This window comes from Drosophila subpulchrella, chromosome 2R, assembly GCF_014743375.2.
Source record: "Drosophila subpulchrella strain 33 F10 #4 breed RU33 chromosome 2R, RU_Dsub_v1.1 Primary Assembly, whole genome shotgun sequence".
In the NCBI taxonomy this organism is placed as follows: Eukaryota; Metazoa; Arthropoda; class Insecta; order Diptera; family Drosophilidae; genus Drosophila; species Drosophila subpulchrella.
Genome location: NC_050611.1, coordinates 20,047,759 through 20,063,223, shown reverse-complemented (window position 1 = coordinate 20,063,223; position 15,465 = coordinate 20,047,759). Strand labels below are relative to the sequence as shown.

Genomic DNA, 15,465 nt, shown 5'->3' with positions numbered 1-15,465 from the left:
ATCACTTGTAAAGGTGCCTAAAAGTATGCAGCAAAAAGGGTATGCCGCATTAAATAGTAATTAAAATACCCTTGGGATTCCAGCCTCGCTTCCTTCCATTTTTAAGAATTAATCTGCCTATTTCCGGTCACATCTGCCCCAACCGAAGAGCTCAGCTCCAACGGAGCTGGCCAAGACAATGACCTGCCAACTGCACCTGATTGCCCCTAATAAGCTGCCCATTACGGTAACCCCGGTGACACAAAAACCCATCAGAGCGAGCCATGGACCACTGCATCGCAACCCCTGGCATCAGATGGCCACGTTGGGGCCTTCTTTCTGCCTTTTTTGGGCTGTAGTCCAGAGCCATTCAATCGCCCCGCCAGACAAGCAAATTTCGTTAAAATCCCATCATAAAAACACGAAACGCTGCACAAATCCAAATACTGTAAAAATACAACATTTGGGTCACTTTTCTTTTCTTCTCAATTTTTCCGCATCTCGTTGGTTTTTCTTTTCATTTTTTTTTTTTTTTTTTGTGCGAGTTTTGTTCGGTTCCAGTTTATTTTATGGCAGCTTTCAAAGTTTTTACTCATCGCCGGACAGCTGAAGTTGCTGCTGCTCTTGAGGTGGCAATAAAATAAATGGCAGCACTTTCGGTTTTACACACACACACACGCAGACACCCCGAGTTACCTGTGTAAAAAGGCAATTTGGAAAGGTGGAAACGTGGAATGCGAAGCCTGCAATGGCCATATATCAAAAGGCGAAAGAGTAAAGCACATAAAACCAGCCAAACTAAACGAACGTGAGATGTGGAGAGATCGGACCAACAGGACAGAGAGATTTGCTGGCGGCAAGTTGGTTAGCGGCAAATATTTGTGGTACTTCCAGTTGGCCACTGAGTGGTTTATGACTTCTTGGGACCCTCCCAAATCAGAGGCCCAGGCTGAACTGGGGGACCCCAGCACTAAAAGCTGGTCCCTGCACAGGGAAAAATATAATAGGGAAAATATAATTATATTTTGGATTGTGGATATAAATGAGAGATAATTTGCTATAGTATTTATGGTACTGGTTATAGTATTTCTATAACGCAACGTTTTTAGAAGGGAGCCGTGAATTCTTGGGATTCTCAAAGTTCGTCAGGATAAAACAGCGCACTCTTATTAGCTAAGTAAAAGAATGTGAACTGATGGTAAAAACTTATATTTTTAGAACACCTACACAGAGAGAAGTATCCAAGAACATAGTTCTTAAACTGCGAACATTGTTCTTGAATTGAGAACATTGTTCTTGAATTGAGAATATTCGTTCTAAAAAACCGTGTAAGTACATTTTGGTATCAATTTAAGAACGAAATGGTGAGAAGAGAAAAATTAAATTGAGTTTATTTAACAACTTTTTGATAAGTATACACTAAGGACGGAACTAATAGTTTATTTGTACATACAATGTACTTAAATACCGCCAATTCAACTTGATTCGAGCAAAATAAAAACATTTTCAACTTAAAAATGTCGTTCTATTTTTAAGAACATTTTCAACTCAGATGAGAACGTCAGAATTTTCTCTGTGTAGGTATTTAAAGAGTTTATTTTGTTGTTTTATTGTTTAAATAATTACATATCATGAAAATGTACGTACATAGATATTTTGTAGACCTAGTTAATGCCAGAAGTATATTTTATTAATGTTAATGTTTAATATACTTCTAAAATTTTTTTAAATATTTGTAAAACACTTTTAAAACACTTATAGACATTGCATATCAAGCAGATGGGTTACCTATACAATTTACATTATTTCTCTCTCTGTTGAATTTCGGTTGAGGGTCTCAGGTGAAACGCTTAAAATAAATGCCTCATCTCATTGTTCAAAGTATTGACAACATTGTAGTTGGCAAAAGAGGGCGAGAAAGGCATAAACCAACGCATGAGTGGGGCAAAAATGTAATTTCTAAAAGGATTACCGAAAGCTTTAAAGCAAATCCTGGCGACAAGGGCGCCGAAGGAGCTGGTGACATGAAAAATGAATTGCAAGCCACGACAAAAAAGGCGAGTTTTCATTTTCCCAAACTCACACACACAGAGACACACATGCACACACGTGGAGTCATCGTCTCGCCGGCGTAAAAATATGTGAAAAATGAACGGAAATGCCGCAGCGACAAAGCGGAAATGAAAAATGCACACAAACACACACTCACATGACGGTGAATACCCCGGAAAATGGCGGCTACCTCAGCGCTTGAAGAGCCAAAATCAGAAAGCAATGGAAAATGGAAAAACAGGGGTGCGGGAAAGTCCGGGAAAAGCCGCACAAAAACCGAAGGAAAGTCAGTCATTGAGAAAGCCCGAAACGACGAGTACATTGTAATTAATGATGAGGCATAAAGCGCATAATCGAGATGCTGAGACCCCTTGAACAGAAACAGATGGAAATTCCATGTGAATACTTAAGCAGCACATTGAGGGAAAGGCCCAGGAAGTGACTTTAAGCCTTGTAGGAAACCCAAACCACTTGAGGCGGGACAAACCTCAAACCTCTCTCAAAAACACCTACTACTTAAGTCAATGGCCGAGTGAGTTCTCGGCATTTTCCGTCTTCCATTTAATTGAAAATCTATGTTCGCACATAGTTTACGGCCAAACAAAGCCGATTACATTAATTCCACACACCATCACAAACCGAGTGGCAAGGTCAGGACTTAGGAACAGCCAGGCTTCAGTATGCTGAACTTTTTAAATTAAACTTCAGAAAATAAAATAATCAATAGTTTTGCAAAAAATAAATTGATTTAACTTAAAAAATGCTAAGCAGCTTTACTTCGTTTTTATAAAATTTACTATTAATGAGTAAATGCAAGTCAATTAAAAACTTTGCCTCAAATTTTAGATTGCCAGCTTGGCAAGTGCAAATTAGGGAAGTTTGACTGTAGAGAGAGGAAAAGGGTTCGGCTTCTACACAGACAAAGTGGCCAGGAAACTTGTTGAGAGTGAATCGGAAAACTCGCACACACTGCTAGATACTCGAAAAGCCACTCAGTCAGGTGTTAAAACTAATTTACGACAATTTGACCAACAAACAACAAAAGTTGCCTCCGGGCTGAGCTCTCTCTGCTCTGAGTGCTCCGCATATTTCACACGATGCATGAAAAGGGTTCGTCCTCAAAAGGAGGAAAGCGGAAAAGTGGAGATTTCCCCCGACCCCCCAGCCCATTTTCCACACTGACCACAAAAGCATCGAAATCGAAGGGAAGCCATGTCCGACAAGCACTCAAGAACAACTCGGGCCCAAGTCCAACCACAACTTGATCCCAATTTGGCTGTGAGTTTTGCTCACCGCTGACAATTTCCTACGTCCTCCTTACCCGCAATAGACAGCAATTCCTTTTTTAGCTTCGATTTTTTGCCAAGGGAAAATGGATTTTCCTAAGGAAATTAATCAGGCACCCACCCACCAAAGGAATAACAAACCGAAATGCAACTCATTTAGCTCAATGCTGCGGAGTCATTGTTTGATAATTAGCATGTAATTAAAGCGAAAACGCCCCTTGGGTGGGAAAAACAGGGGGAGTTTGCTAATGATGATGGAGTAACAGTCGCCTAATGCATATAAATACGGAAAATATTTATCAGTGCTTGTGAAATACATTAAAGAAGACCTTCAGCTTAAGTTGATTAAAATTTAAATCAATTTAAGAATACTTTACTTAGCAAAATATATATTTTGCAAATATTTTAGAAAATGTTGCATACTTTTAGACACACTTAGAAGAGATTTTAAGCCTCTAATTACTTTTTTGGCACATTTAATTGTTACGATATTGAAGTTCGTTATAACCAAATAATTTAAAAATATTTAAATTGGGTAATATTGTTATATAATTTACACTTACCACTATTGGTAACATTTTTGAAAATAATTTTAGGCACCATTATCAAGTGATACTTTATCTCTAGTGTCACATTAATAAGTTCTCCGAATTGTAAAATCCACTTGTTGTTTTATTTAACTCCAGCTTTAGTCGTAGAAAAACTGAATAAAACTAATAGCACAATGGAACTCTTTAATTACCATCTGAGGTGGAACTCTAATCTCCAGTCAATGATTAACTAAAGAAATCTATCCAGGCGCCCAACCCCTTGTCCATTCATTTACCTGCTCTAATGAATTACCAAACCCGATTCAAACAGGGCACAGAGAAAGAAAAAACGCAGGGAAATATGCCGGTAAAAGGAGTGCTGAGGAGTGTGGAGGAAGCCAAGGTAAATGGAAAGTCATTATGATACACATTTGGCCTAATGAGATTTTTTATGGTGATGCCAAGGGTGGCGGGGCAGGTGAGGGATGGCCACACGCAAACGTCTTCCTAATTATTCACAATGAACGAATATGCCACCCGAATGGTGAGGGGAGGAAGGGAGAACATTTTGACACCTTTATGGCTCAATAAATTGGACCAACGGCAAAGAACTCCTAACACGCCAGTTCATTAGAAACTCACACGGGATTTTGATATCGCCTCTGATTACGTTTAAGATGACGAGGCCACTCGTAACTCACTCCCTTGACATTGTGCACAAAGAAAAAGGATTCTATTCTAATATTTAAATTCGATCATAACTATTATAACGATATTAAAATGAGTTATGGTTTCTATAAGGAGAGTATACAAATTTACAAAAATATTTTTAGTAATATTTAAGTTTCCAATGGCATTTCAAGAACATAAATAGTTGTTATATTTTTTTAATATAAGTAAAAGTTATATTCATAAAGTTTAAGGTTTCAATATTTTTTCTTAGTGTATGCAAACTGGAAATGTGGGCACCTAAAGTTTACAGTTACCGAAGCACTGGACTCGTTAGTGTTGGGAAAGTGTGTGTTATGGTATAAGCAACGACCAGACGGAGGACCTCCCAAAATGGGTGGCTTGCTAGTTGGGGGTTCTTGGTATCCCGGCATCCTTAGACCCACCGATACCGACTCCTTATGAATAATGTTTTTATTTTCAGCCCGGCAAATTCGCCTTCCTTCTCAGCACGCAATTGCATGTGAAGTGCATATGATTCCCGCACTGCTTCCACTCGGCAAAAGTCCTCGGCCCCCAGTCAGCCACGACTAATATGCGAAAATTATGGGTTGTAATATAAGAGGCACTTTTGCTACATTTTTTTAATGACATCAAACAAACGCTACACGTTCTTGGGAGAGGGTCCCTGGCCAAGTGATTAGCGCAGCGGGTTCAAGACAAACATTGGAAACTGTCGTCATTTATATTAATTAATGGCGGCTGCACTTGAGTTGCAGGGAGTAAAACTTTCGAGATGACTTCTGAAACTTTACACTAATAAGGAAAATGCTAAGGCAGTTTTTCAAATTATGAAGGCATTATGAAGGAGAATAGAAACATTTAAATTGAACATTTAGTCAGAAAGAGTTAAAGGCTCGTTAAATTTTAATTATAAAATGTGTTTAGTTAAGCTCGGATATATATATCTTAGAATTAGTGTTATTAATATTTTGCACATTTATAAAACAAAGAAAATATATACAGTTTTCAAAGTTTATGCTCTTTACAGTATTATTTTTTCGATTTGTTTTTATACACAATTCTTTAAGTGTGCTTAGTTAGGCTCTGGTATATCGTATAGCCCATATAATCGCATTATATACAATGCCTAATCAACTCTGGTATCCGTTCGCATTAAACTGCCGCAGAATGGAAAATGAATTTTCCCGTGACATGCAAGCCCCAAAGTATGCAACAGTTTCTGGCCGAGTGCGGCATTGGATTTTCATACAATCAGAAACCATTTTGAACGCATCCGCTTCCGTTTTTGCATGGCGGTTTGCATTTTTGAGTTAAAAGCGTGAGCTTTTTTGCAATTTGATTTGTCGCCTAAATTCACAACATTTTTGACACCCGTCGGTCGCAAAATTCCACGGCAGCATACTCATTTTTTTTTAGTTTTCAAACATGGTATTTGACAGGATGACAAATGCAAAACTATAAAAATTCATTCCCTTCTCGACCATGACAAATTTAAATGGAAGAGCGAACTAGCTTGGTGTATGATGCATTTTAAAGTGCATTTTTTGTAAGCGGAACTTGCATTTTGGATGTGATACAGCTATGTGGTATCCCAGGAACCGCTAACAAAACTCTCGAGACATTCGACGGCATCAGCCACAGATGACAACCCGAGGGTCCTCCGCTGTTTAATATGCACTTGAGAACGTCGAAGTTTCAGTTTCAACTGCAGTTGCACTCAAAAAAGATATCGCATAATTGAAAAATCCATGAGTACTAAAGAATTTATTAAGCTTTGTTACCACATTTGTGAATTGTTCATCGAAAAAATCGAAGACAAAATAAAATTTAAGTAACTAATCCAGTATAACCTTGTATGATAAAAATTTAAATCGAAATAAAATAGAACGAAGACATGGTTTTTTTCAATGTACGCTCTTTGAATATGATTTGTCATGAATTTTAAAATATGAATTTTTGGTTTTTTCCTCAGATGAAATGCTTTTATTTAGTAAATTTACTTAATTTGAAAAAAAAAACATGCTAGTCGAATACTTTTTCGAGTGTATGTACGGCGTTTACGGGCTTATACCTAGACCTCCTTTCTTCGCGCACTGTTCCGAACCTTTCACTAAAAATAAGTGTTGAGCAAACATTCTTCGGGCATGGCAGTACGCCTCTGCCACATCAGCATCATCTCCACCATCACCATCTTTGTCCTCTCGAAACAGGGCCATGTTTGTCAAGCCATGAGCTGCGGAATTTCACTGCAAACAAGAATGCAGTGCAAGATGCTCAACACTTTGCCCAGATCCCTGCCCAGTGGGTAGGTCACGGGGTTGCGTGTTGACTGAGATAAGGAGTGACAAAAAAAGATTGCGAATATATTACTCAATTGGTGGGTCTGCAAAAAATAGGGGTAATTCTAAGTAATGTATAAGTACCAACACAATTACCTTGAGTTAACTATTTTTATTCATTTAGATGAGGTCAATATTTTTAGACTATAGACCTAATTGAGAATAAAATATGCTTTAACCCATATGATCTGAATACTTGTTAATTTAAATGTTCATAAGATCTTAGTGATTACATATGGTTTACTTTCTAGTAAAAAAGAGAAGTCTTTAAAACCAGCTAATAAAGAAATTACTCGAAACTAAATTTTAATCATTAGGTACTCCAATGTATTAGAGTCCCTTAAAATACTGTGTATGGACCTTGCAACACCATGTAGTATCATTATAATGTACCCTCTATATAGCGCTTTGACCCCACTTAGCTGCCCACTCAGTAAATTAATTGATTGCAGATTAAATGATTCCACTGTCAACGCTTTGGCTAATGCATCAAGGTAAATGAGGTAATTTAAAAAAGCAAATTTAGTGTTCCACGATGGTTGACTTGGTCAAATGGTGTCTGTACGTCTCGTACTTCTACGGACGTTATACCGGCGTGATCAACTTTGAGATCGACTTAAAAACGGGTAGAACCCGTATCACCAAATGGGCCACCATCTATGCAGCAAGTGTCCAAATATTTTTATTCACCTTATGGATTCATCACACATATACAACGAGGTCTTTGACTACTATGTGGGCGAAAACCAATTTGCTGCATAGAAGCGTGTTTATGATTATGGCTGTGTTTCGGATCCTCTGTGCATTACTGGCGTTGATTAGTCGGTGGTTTATGCGTCAGAGGTTTATACGATTGTACAACTCGTTTCGTCGTCTATTTCGCAATAATCCGGAGGTTATCCAATACTGTCGTAGAGGAATCATTACTAAGTGTCTTTGCGCCACAGCTACGGAAACCATGCAGCTGACAATGGGACTAATACTGTCGCGAAAATACCTTACCATCACTATGGCTTTGGGGGTTTGGTCAATCATAACCTTAACAGCCATTATAAATGTGATCATAACCCAGTATTATATTGCAATTGCAAATATACGTGGGCGCTATATACTCCTGAATAAGGAACTAGAGGCCATTTTAACCGAAGCTAAGTCTCTAATTCCCAACCGCCGTGGGGTCTTTATGACCAAATGTTGCTGTCTAGCCGACCGTTTGGATAAGATCGCTGAAACACAATCAGAGCTTCAGAACCTAATAGATCGCCTTTCGAACACCTATGAGTTACAGCTTCTTTGCATGGCGGTGACCTACTATCTGAACGCAGTGGGAAGCTTCTATCTGATGTTTAGTGTTGGAAAGTATAAAAACTTGATCGAAGACTGGCCTCCTATTGTACTTCTTTTGGGGGCTCTATATTTTTTGTTTTTCTTCTTCGATAACTGGATAACTATGTACAATTCTTTTCATCTGTTGGACGTCCATGGTGAATTGGTAACGCTGATGGATCACCGAACTTTACTTTCTCCTGCTTTGGATAATCGTTTGGAGACTACAGTAAGTGCTTTAACTTGATATGTGTAAATTACTTCTAAAACTCTCCTTATCGATTCCCAGTTTGAAAGTTTCGAACTCAACCTGGCGCGCAATCCATTTAAGCTTCGTTGTTTTGGATTTTTTGAGGTTGACCGATGCACATGCTTTTCTTGGTGTAACTCTATGATAACCAACTCTATATTCCTCATTCAATATGATATGCAGAATTTCTGAATAAAATGTATACATTATGTAAAGCGTCTTTATGTTTAAATATTATTATAAGCTTGGTTTTAAAACAGTCAACAATTACTTAAGGTCTATAGGAAAAAAAAAGTTTTAAAAATTATCAATTGAAGTATTTTCTTAATACTAAAGTCCAAACCATAAGCATTAAAAACATCTGTTGTATTCTGTGGGTTTGAAGTAATACAATACCCTGTGTTTAGTGTTCCACGATGTCATTATCCACAAGTCATTAGATTAACTGATATCATTCAATACTGATATATCGAAATTATCCTTGTTATATATCAGCACATTAAGGTCATCTATATTAGAAAGCCATATTATCTTTTAGGCTACCATCACTACTGTTCAGTATATCGCAATGGTTGACCTGGTAAAACACTGTCTGTTCATATCATATTATTTGGGACGTTTCTTTGGAGTGCTGAACTTTGAGATCGATTTGAAAACAGGACGAAGTCGGGTCACCAAACGAGCTACAATATCTGCAGCCGTTTTCCACCTACTTCTGATTTTCCTTATGTGGCTTCACACGAATAGAACTCGATTTGTAACTCAAGGATTGTTTAAAGCAAACTCTTTTCAGGAAATTGTGTTAAATATTATAGCGAACGTTCGGATGGTTTGTGTTTTGCTATCGTTGGCATGTCGATGGCTTGAACGCCCGACATATTTGGAACTATTCAACTCGATCTACCGTCTTTATACAAAAAATCCGGATATAATTCGGTACTGCCGTAGAAGCATCGTAAGCAAGTGCTTTTGTGCAATCATATCCGAATTACTACAGGTTATAGTAATCTTAAAACTAACTGCAAATCGACAAAGTTTTCGCCTGGCATTATCCATTTGGTGTGTTTTATGCTTGACGTCTACAATCAACGTTATTATTACCCAGTATTTTGCAGCCATAGCAATACTACGGGGAAGCTATACCCTGTTGAATAAGAAGCTGCGATCGATTTTAGCCGAAATTCAATCTCTAGTCCCTAACAGAAGTGGAGTCTTTATGACCAAATGTTGCTATCTGGCTGATATATTGGAAGAAATTGCTCAAACCCAATCACATTTACAAAAGCTCACTGAAGGTTTATCCAGGACCTATCGAGTTCAGATTATCTGCATGGCCATCACTTACTATCTAAATTTCGCGGCAATTTTTTACTTCATGTTCACTATAAAAAAATATAAATTAATGACAACGAACTGGCCCGGAATTATATTAGTTGGTGCCGCAATACACTTAATATTTTATTGCATGGACTGCTGGCTCAACTTCTTCAATATATTGTACCTCATAGACAGCCACTATGAGATGGTTAAAATATTGAATCAACGGACGCTCTTTCAACCAGGTTTGGATCAAAGATTGGAGGCAGTTGTGAGTAGTTCAAATTATTCTGCATAAAACATTAAAATAATAACTATTTATTGTTAGCTGGAAAGCTTTGTCCTGAACCTTGCCCGAAACCCATTTAAGCTTTCTGTCTTTGGTTTATTTAAAATCGATCGTATGGCAGCATTTGCTGTGGCAAACTCATTATTAACACACTCAATTCTATTGATAAAATGTGATGAAGGACATTATTTAAACTAGAGAATATCAAGGTTATAAGCTGTACCTACTTGCAAACTTAAGAATGAGAACTTTATTACTGAAATCTTATAGAACGAATATTTGATCTACACTAAAAGCCAGAAATAATCATCTTAAAGAAATGTGTGTGTTTGTAAAATCCTGCAAGGATAGGAAAACAGTCCAAAAAAATTATTTCACTGTTCATCAAATTGGTATTTATTATGCAAGTATTACCTTCTCATTTACATCAAACCTTTATTAATATGTATTACCTCAAATGAAGAGAAAGACGGGCGCTGTCACTGTTTAGAGGACCCATCGATTTAATACAGTTATTACATTAGCTGAGTCAAGATGAATCGATAACGCCCGGAACCCCAACTAATTATACCCACATATTAGAATATTACACAGAAATAAAAAAGTTATAAATTGAATCTTTATATTATTCACTTTATTATTTTAATTTTTAAAATCTACAGATTTTTAACTTCGTTTTTAATACAAACTTATTTTTCCTAGTCATATAAAATGTTTAATTTAAATATGACTAAATATCAAGCAAGGCAATATGTTTTGTATTTAATATTACGTTTTGTGTTTAAATGAAATATATTATACAAAACCTTAAAATCAATATTCATTGAGTATTACTTTAATTTTTTTTTAAATTCCAGTTTTCTCAGTGTAAAAACACCGAAACTTGGTAGTCATAGCGACTTATTTGGAACTAAGTTTCAGTATATGTACCAGTATACCGCAATGCTTGTCCTAGTGAAATGGTGTTTGAAAATCAGCTACTGGAATGGACGTTTTTCCGGTGTATTAAACTTCGAGGCCGATTTTAAGACGGGTCAAATGGTGGCCACCAAGAGATCTACAATATGTTCAGCCTTTTCTCATGTACTCATGTTTACATTACTGATTTACCACACATTAAAAACACACACTGTGACCAACATGTGGAAATATGCAAATTCCCTTCATGAATACGTGTTCATGGTCATAGCGGGCTTTCGATTGATTTGTGTTTTTCTGGCTTTAGTCAGTCGTTGGACTCAACGTCGGACATTTATGCGAATGTTAAAATCGTTTTGGATACTCTATAAGAAAAATCCAGAGATAATACATTGTTGCCAAAGGAGCATCCTTAGCAAATTCCTTTGCGTGACCATGGCGGAGATTTTTCAAGTTATAGTCACCCTGGTTCTGATACGAAATAAGATAAACTTTGCGACTGGTCTTCGCCTTTGGGCAGTATTAAGCTTGACGGCCGTAATAAATGTGATCATCATGCAGTATTTTATAGCCATGGCGAGTATTCGAGGACGCTATATCCTTCTGAATAGGGATTTACGTGCGATTGTTGCCGAAACCCGATCTCTCAATCCCAATCGAAGTGGAGTTTTTGTGACCAGATGTTGTTGCCTGGCCGATCGACTGGAAGAAATCGCCATCAGTCAATCGGGCTTACAAAAGCTTATCGAACAGTTATCGAAAGCATATCAGGGCCAGGTCGTCTGCTTGGTAATCGGTTACTACCTGAATATGGTGGCAAGTGGTTACATATTATTCAGTATCACCAAATACAAGGGTCTATCGGATAATTCGCCATTGATCGTTACAATTTGCAGCATTGCCTACTTTGTTTTTTATTATCTCGATTGTTGGCTCAATTCGCTTAACATATTTTATCTCTTGGACGAACACGATAAGATGGTCAGATTACTGGATCAGCGGACACTTTTTCAGCCAGGCCTGGATCACAGGTTGGAAACAGTTGTAAGTGCTTGGTAATCATATTATTGTTATTAAATCATATTACATTCTTACATGTTTTTGCAGTTCGAAAGTTTTGTTCTCAATCTGTCAAGAAATCCACTAAAACTAAGATTTTTTGGCCTTTTCGAAATCGATCGTGTTTCATCGTTTGCTCTGGGCAACTCCATATTAACACATTCCTTACTTCTGATCCAATATGATGTAGAACATTTCTAATAAATATACGTGTAAATTTAAGTGTCGAAAATAAAAATGTATAACATTATGCTGATAGCAGCTACATCCAAACTAAAGCTAATTTCGGGAAGCAAATGTTTAAATACCCTTAAAACCTTCTGAAGCTTTTACAATATATTAAACCTATTACATGATACAAAAAATACATTATATGGTCGGTCCCTTAAAGCCCTCTGAAGCTTTTACAATATATTAAACCTATTACATGATACAAAAAATACATTATATGGTCGGAATGGTCTCCCCCACTAAGTGCTATGAAAAACATTCCAATTTGAACCGTTTGCAACTATCCAATCCTGAATCCGCCATTGCTATATCATCACATGGTCAATAAATAAGCTGATATATAACTCTACAGGCAATCAGTCACATATGTCAAGACACTGGCTTACCAACTGGGAACTGTCCCAATGAAATGTCCAGTATATCACAATGGTTGACTTGGTTAAATGGTGTCTGTCCATAACGTTTTTTGCCGGTCGCCTTACAGGCGTTTTAAACTTCGAGGTCGATTTTAAAACGGGTCGAATAAAAGTTACTAAAAGAGCTACAGTATGTGCAGCTTGCTCGCACTTTGCCATAATCTTCATGCTGACTTACTTTCTTATCAACGCACAAGCAGTGGTCAAAATATGGAAGCTGCCAAACTGTCTTCAGGAATACGTGGTCATGATTTTAGCAGTTTTTCGCCTAATTTCCGTTTTCCTGGCTTTAGTCAGCCGATGGTCCCAACGTCGGTCATTTATGCAACTGTTCAGCTCGATCCGTCGGCAGTTCAGTCCAAAGATAATCCCATACATCCGGAGTATCGTTATAAGCAAATTTTGCTTTGCCGCAATGGCGGAGATCTTACAGGGCATCATGTCTCTGTATACGATGCACAATCAGGAAAATATTTCTGTAGCTCTTGGCATATTGGGCTATTTCTGCCTGACACCACTATTAAATGTGATCATAATGCAGTATTTCATTGCCATATCGATCATTCGAGGACGCTACAACCTTATGAACAAGGAGTTACAGGCGATTGTAGGCGAAGCTCAATCCCTGAATCCTAATAAAAGGAGAGTGTTTGTGACAACTTGTTGCCGTCTTGCCGATCGTTTGGAAAAAATAGCTCATTCCCAGTTTGAGTTACAAGCTCTCACCGAAAGTTTGTCAGGAACCTATCAAGTTCAGGTTGTCTGCTTGATCATCGCATATTATTCAAACTTGGTTGCGAGCTCATATTTTACGTTCAGCAATTTTAAAAGCGATGGTCTACCAGAGAGATTCCAGATTTTAATCATAGTTATTTACACTGTTCTTACGCTTTTTTACCTTGTGGATTTCTGGATAAACGCAATCAATATATTTGACCTGCTGAATGCCCATGAAGAGATGGTCAAACTGCTAAGTGAACACACTTCTTTTCAGAGAGGTTTGGATAAGAGATTACAGGCAGTTGTGAGTCTAAACCAAATTTAATTTAATTTTGATGCTTACAAACATTTTTTCAGATCGATAGCTTCAATTTAAGCCTGGCCCGAAATCCACTAAAGTTTCGATTCCTTGGCCTTTTTGAAATTGATCGATTTGCAGCGTTTGCTATGCTCAACTCCCTTTTAAGCCACATAATTGTGTTAATCCAATATGATTTGGAAAATGTTTAAAATTCGATATACATAATATTATATTATATTATATTATTGGACTGTTTTGCATTAACTAAATATTTGCTTATTTGAGCTATAATATATATATAAATGTATTTTGAAATTGATACGGAAATGAGCGGAGTGGTACAGCTCACTCCACTATATTCTAATAATCCCACAAACTACTTTTCAATTAAATTAGTGTAAAATCAAGATTTGAATCAGTATGAAGGATGTCATGTTTTGACGAATTTGGCTCATTACAATGCCAATATTTCAGGTGATTCCAGATGATATCATACCTAAAATAAAATAAAGGGTCAGACACTTCATAGCCTCAGAGTCAGCGAAATGGTTAACCTAGTCAAATGGAGCTTGTTCTCTATATATTTTACTGGTCGTCTTACTGCCTCCTTAAACTTCGGGATCGATTTCAAAACGGGCCGAATAAAAGTTACTAAAAGTGCCACAATATGTGCAGCCTGTTTGCAAATACTCACGATCATCTCATTTTCTTATCAAATGCTGTATACAGATTTTTTCACCACTGCAATAAGAAATGCTAAAGCTCTCACAGATTACGTGTTGCTGCTCACAGAATGCTATCGAATGATTTGTGTCCTCTTGGCCTTGGTCAACGGTTGGACTCAACGAAGGACCTTCATACGACTCTACAACTCGTTTCGCCGACTTTATCAACATAATCCGGAGATAGTCCAGTATTGCCGAAGAAACATCGTTGGCAAGTGCTTACGTGTCAAAATATCGGAGATACTTCAAGTTTTATCTTCCTTTTATACACTGCGAAATCGGCTAAGTATACCCCTATGTATACGCTATTGGAACTTATTAACCCTAACGTTTGTATCGAATGGGATTACTACGCAATATTATGTGGCTTTCGCGAGTCTAAGAGGGAGCTACTTCCTTCTGAACAGGGATCTAAAAGCGCTTCTAGCTGAAGCCCGATCCCTGAATCCCAATAAAAGTGCAGAATTTAAGACCATTTGTTGCAGCCTGGCCGACCGATTGGAAAAAATAGCCCGATCCCAATGTGAGGCACAAGGGCTCGTCGAACGTCTTGTAAAGACCTACCAAGTTCAAATTATGTGCACGATGACCATTTACTACTTAAACTTGGTGGGGAATCTGTACAGCGTACTCATCTTTAATAAAAACTGGGTTCTGACAAAAGTTTGGTTCAACGGAGAAATTGTTTGTTTTACCTTCTTCACAGTTTATTACTTTATTGATTGGTGGATAAGCATGTACAACACGTTTTACCTTTTAGACGCTCACGATGAGTTGGTCCAACTGCTAAGTGAACGGACTCTGTTCAAATCAGGATTGGATAAGCGATTGGAGGCAGTTGTAAGTCGAAAAAACAAACAATAATTTTTATGTGATGTTTTTTTCTTCCAGATAGATACTTTTACGCTGAACCTGGCCCAAAATCCATTAGAGATTCGATATCTTGGCTTACATAAAAATGATAGATTTTCATTATTTGCCGTACTTGACTCTTTTTTAAACCACATAATAATTCTAATCCAATATGGTATTGA

General features: G+C 37.4%; 2 protein-coding genes across 2 annotated transcripts; both read left to right on the top strand.

Moving 5' to 3' along the window:
* The first annotated feature begins 7,414 nt into the window (after positions 1 to 7,414).
* Positions 7,415 to 9,031, top strand: LOC119551429 (putative gustatory receptor 59d). Its single transcript, XM_037860772.1, has 3 exons — positions 7,415 to 7,547; positions 7,827 to 8,434; positions 8,951 to 9,031. Exons 1-3 carry the CDS (start codon positions 7,415 to 7,417, stop codon positions 9,029 to 9,031), a joined length of 822 nt encoding a protein of 273 aa, XP_037716700.1.
* Positions 9,032 to 11,003: 1,972 nt separating this feature from the next.
* On the top strand, positions 11,004 to 12,239 carry LOC119551957 (putative gustatory receptor 59d). Its single transcript, XM_037861651.1, has 2 exons — positions 11,004 to 12,023; positions 12,087 to 12,239. The coding sequence occupies exons 1-2, from the start codon at positions 11,004 to 11,006 to the stop codon at positions 12,237 to 12,239; spliced, it is 1,173 nt and encodes a 390-aa protein (XP_037717579.1).
* The last annotated feature ends 3,226 nt before the right edge of the window (positions 12,240 to 15,465 follow it).

Coding starts and splice junctions, on each gene's coding strand:
- LOC119551429 (XM_037860772.1), top strand. CDS start 7,415: ATGGTTGACTTGGTCAAATGGTGTCTGTACGTCTCGTACTTCTACGGA. Junction 7,548..7,826: donor GGCCACCATCTATGCAGCAA/GTGTCCAAATAT, acceptor TTTGCGCCACAG/CTACGGAAACCATGCAGCTG. Junction 8,435..8,950: donor ATAATCGTTTGGAGACTACA/GTAAGTGCTTTA, acceptor GTTATATATCAG/CACATTAAGGTCATCTATAT.
- LOC119551957 (XM_037861651.1), top strand. CDS start 11,004: ATGCTTGTCCTAGTGAAATGGTGTTTGAAAATCAGCTACTGGAATGGA. Junction 12,024..12,086: donor ATCACAGGTTGGAAACAGTT/GTAAGTGCTTGG, acceptor ATGTTTTTGCAG/TTCGAAAGTTTTGTTCTCAA.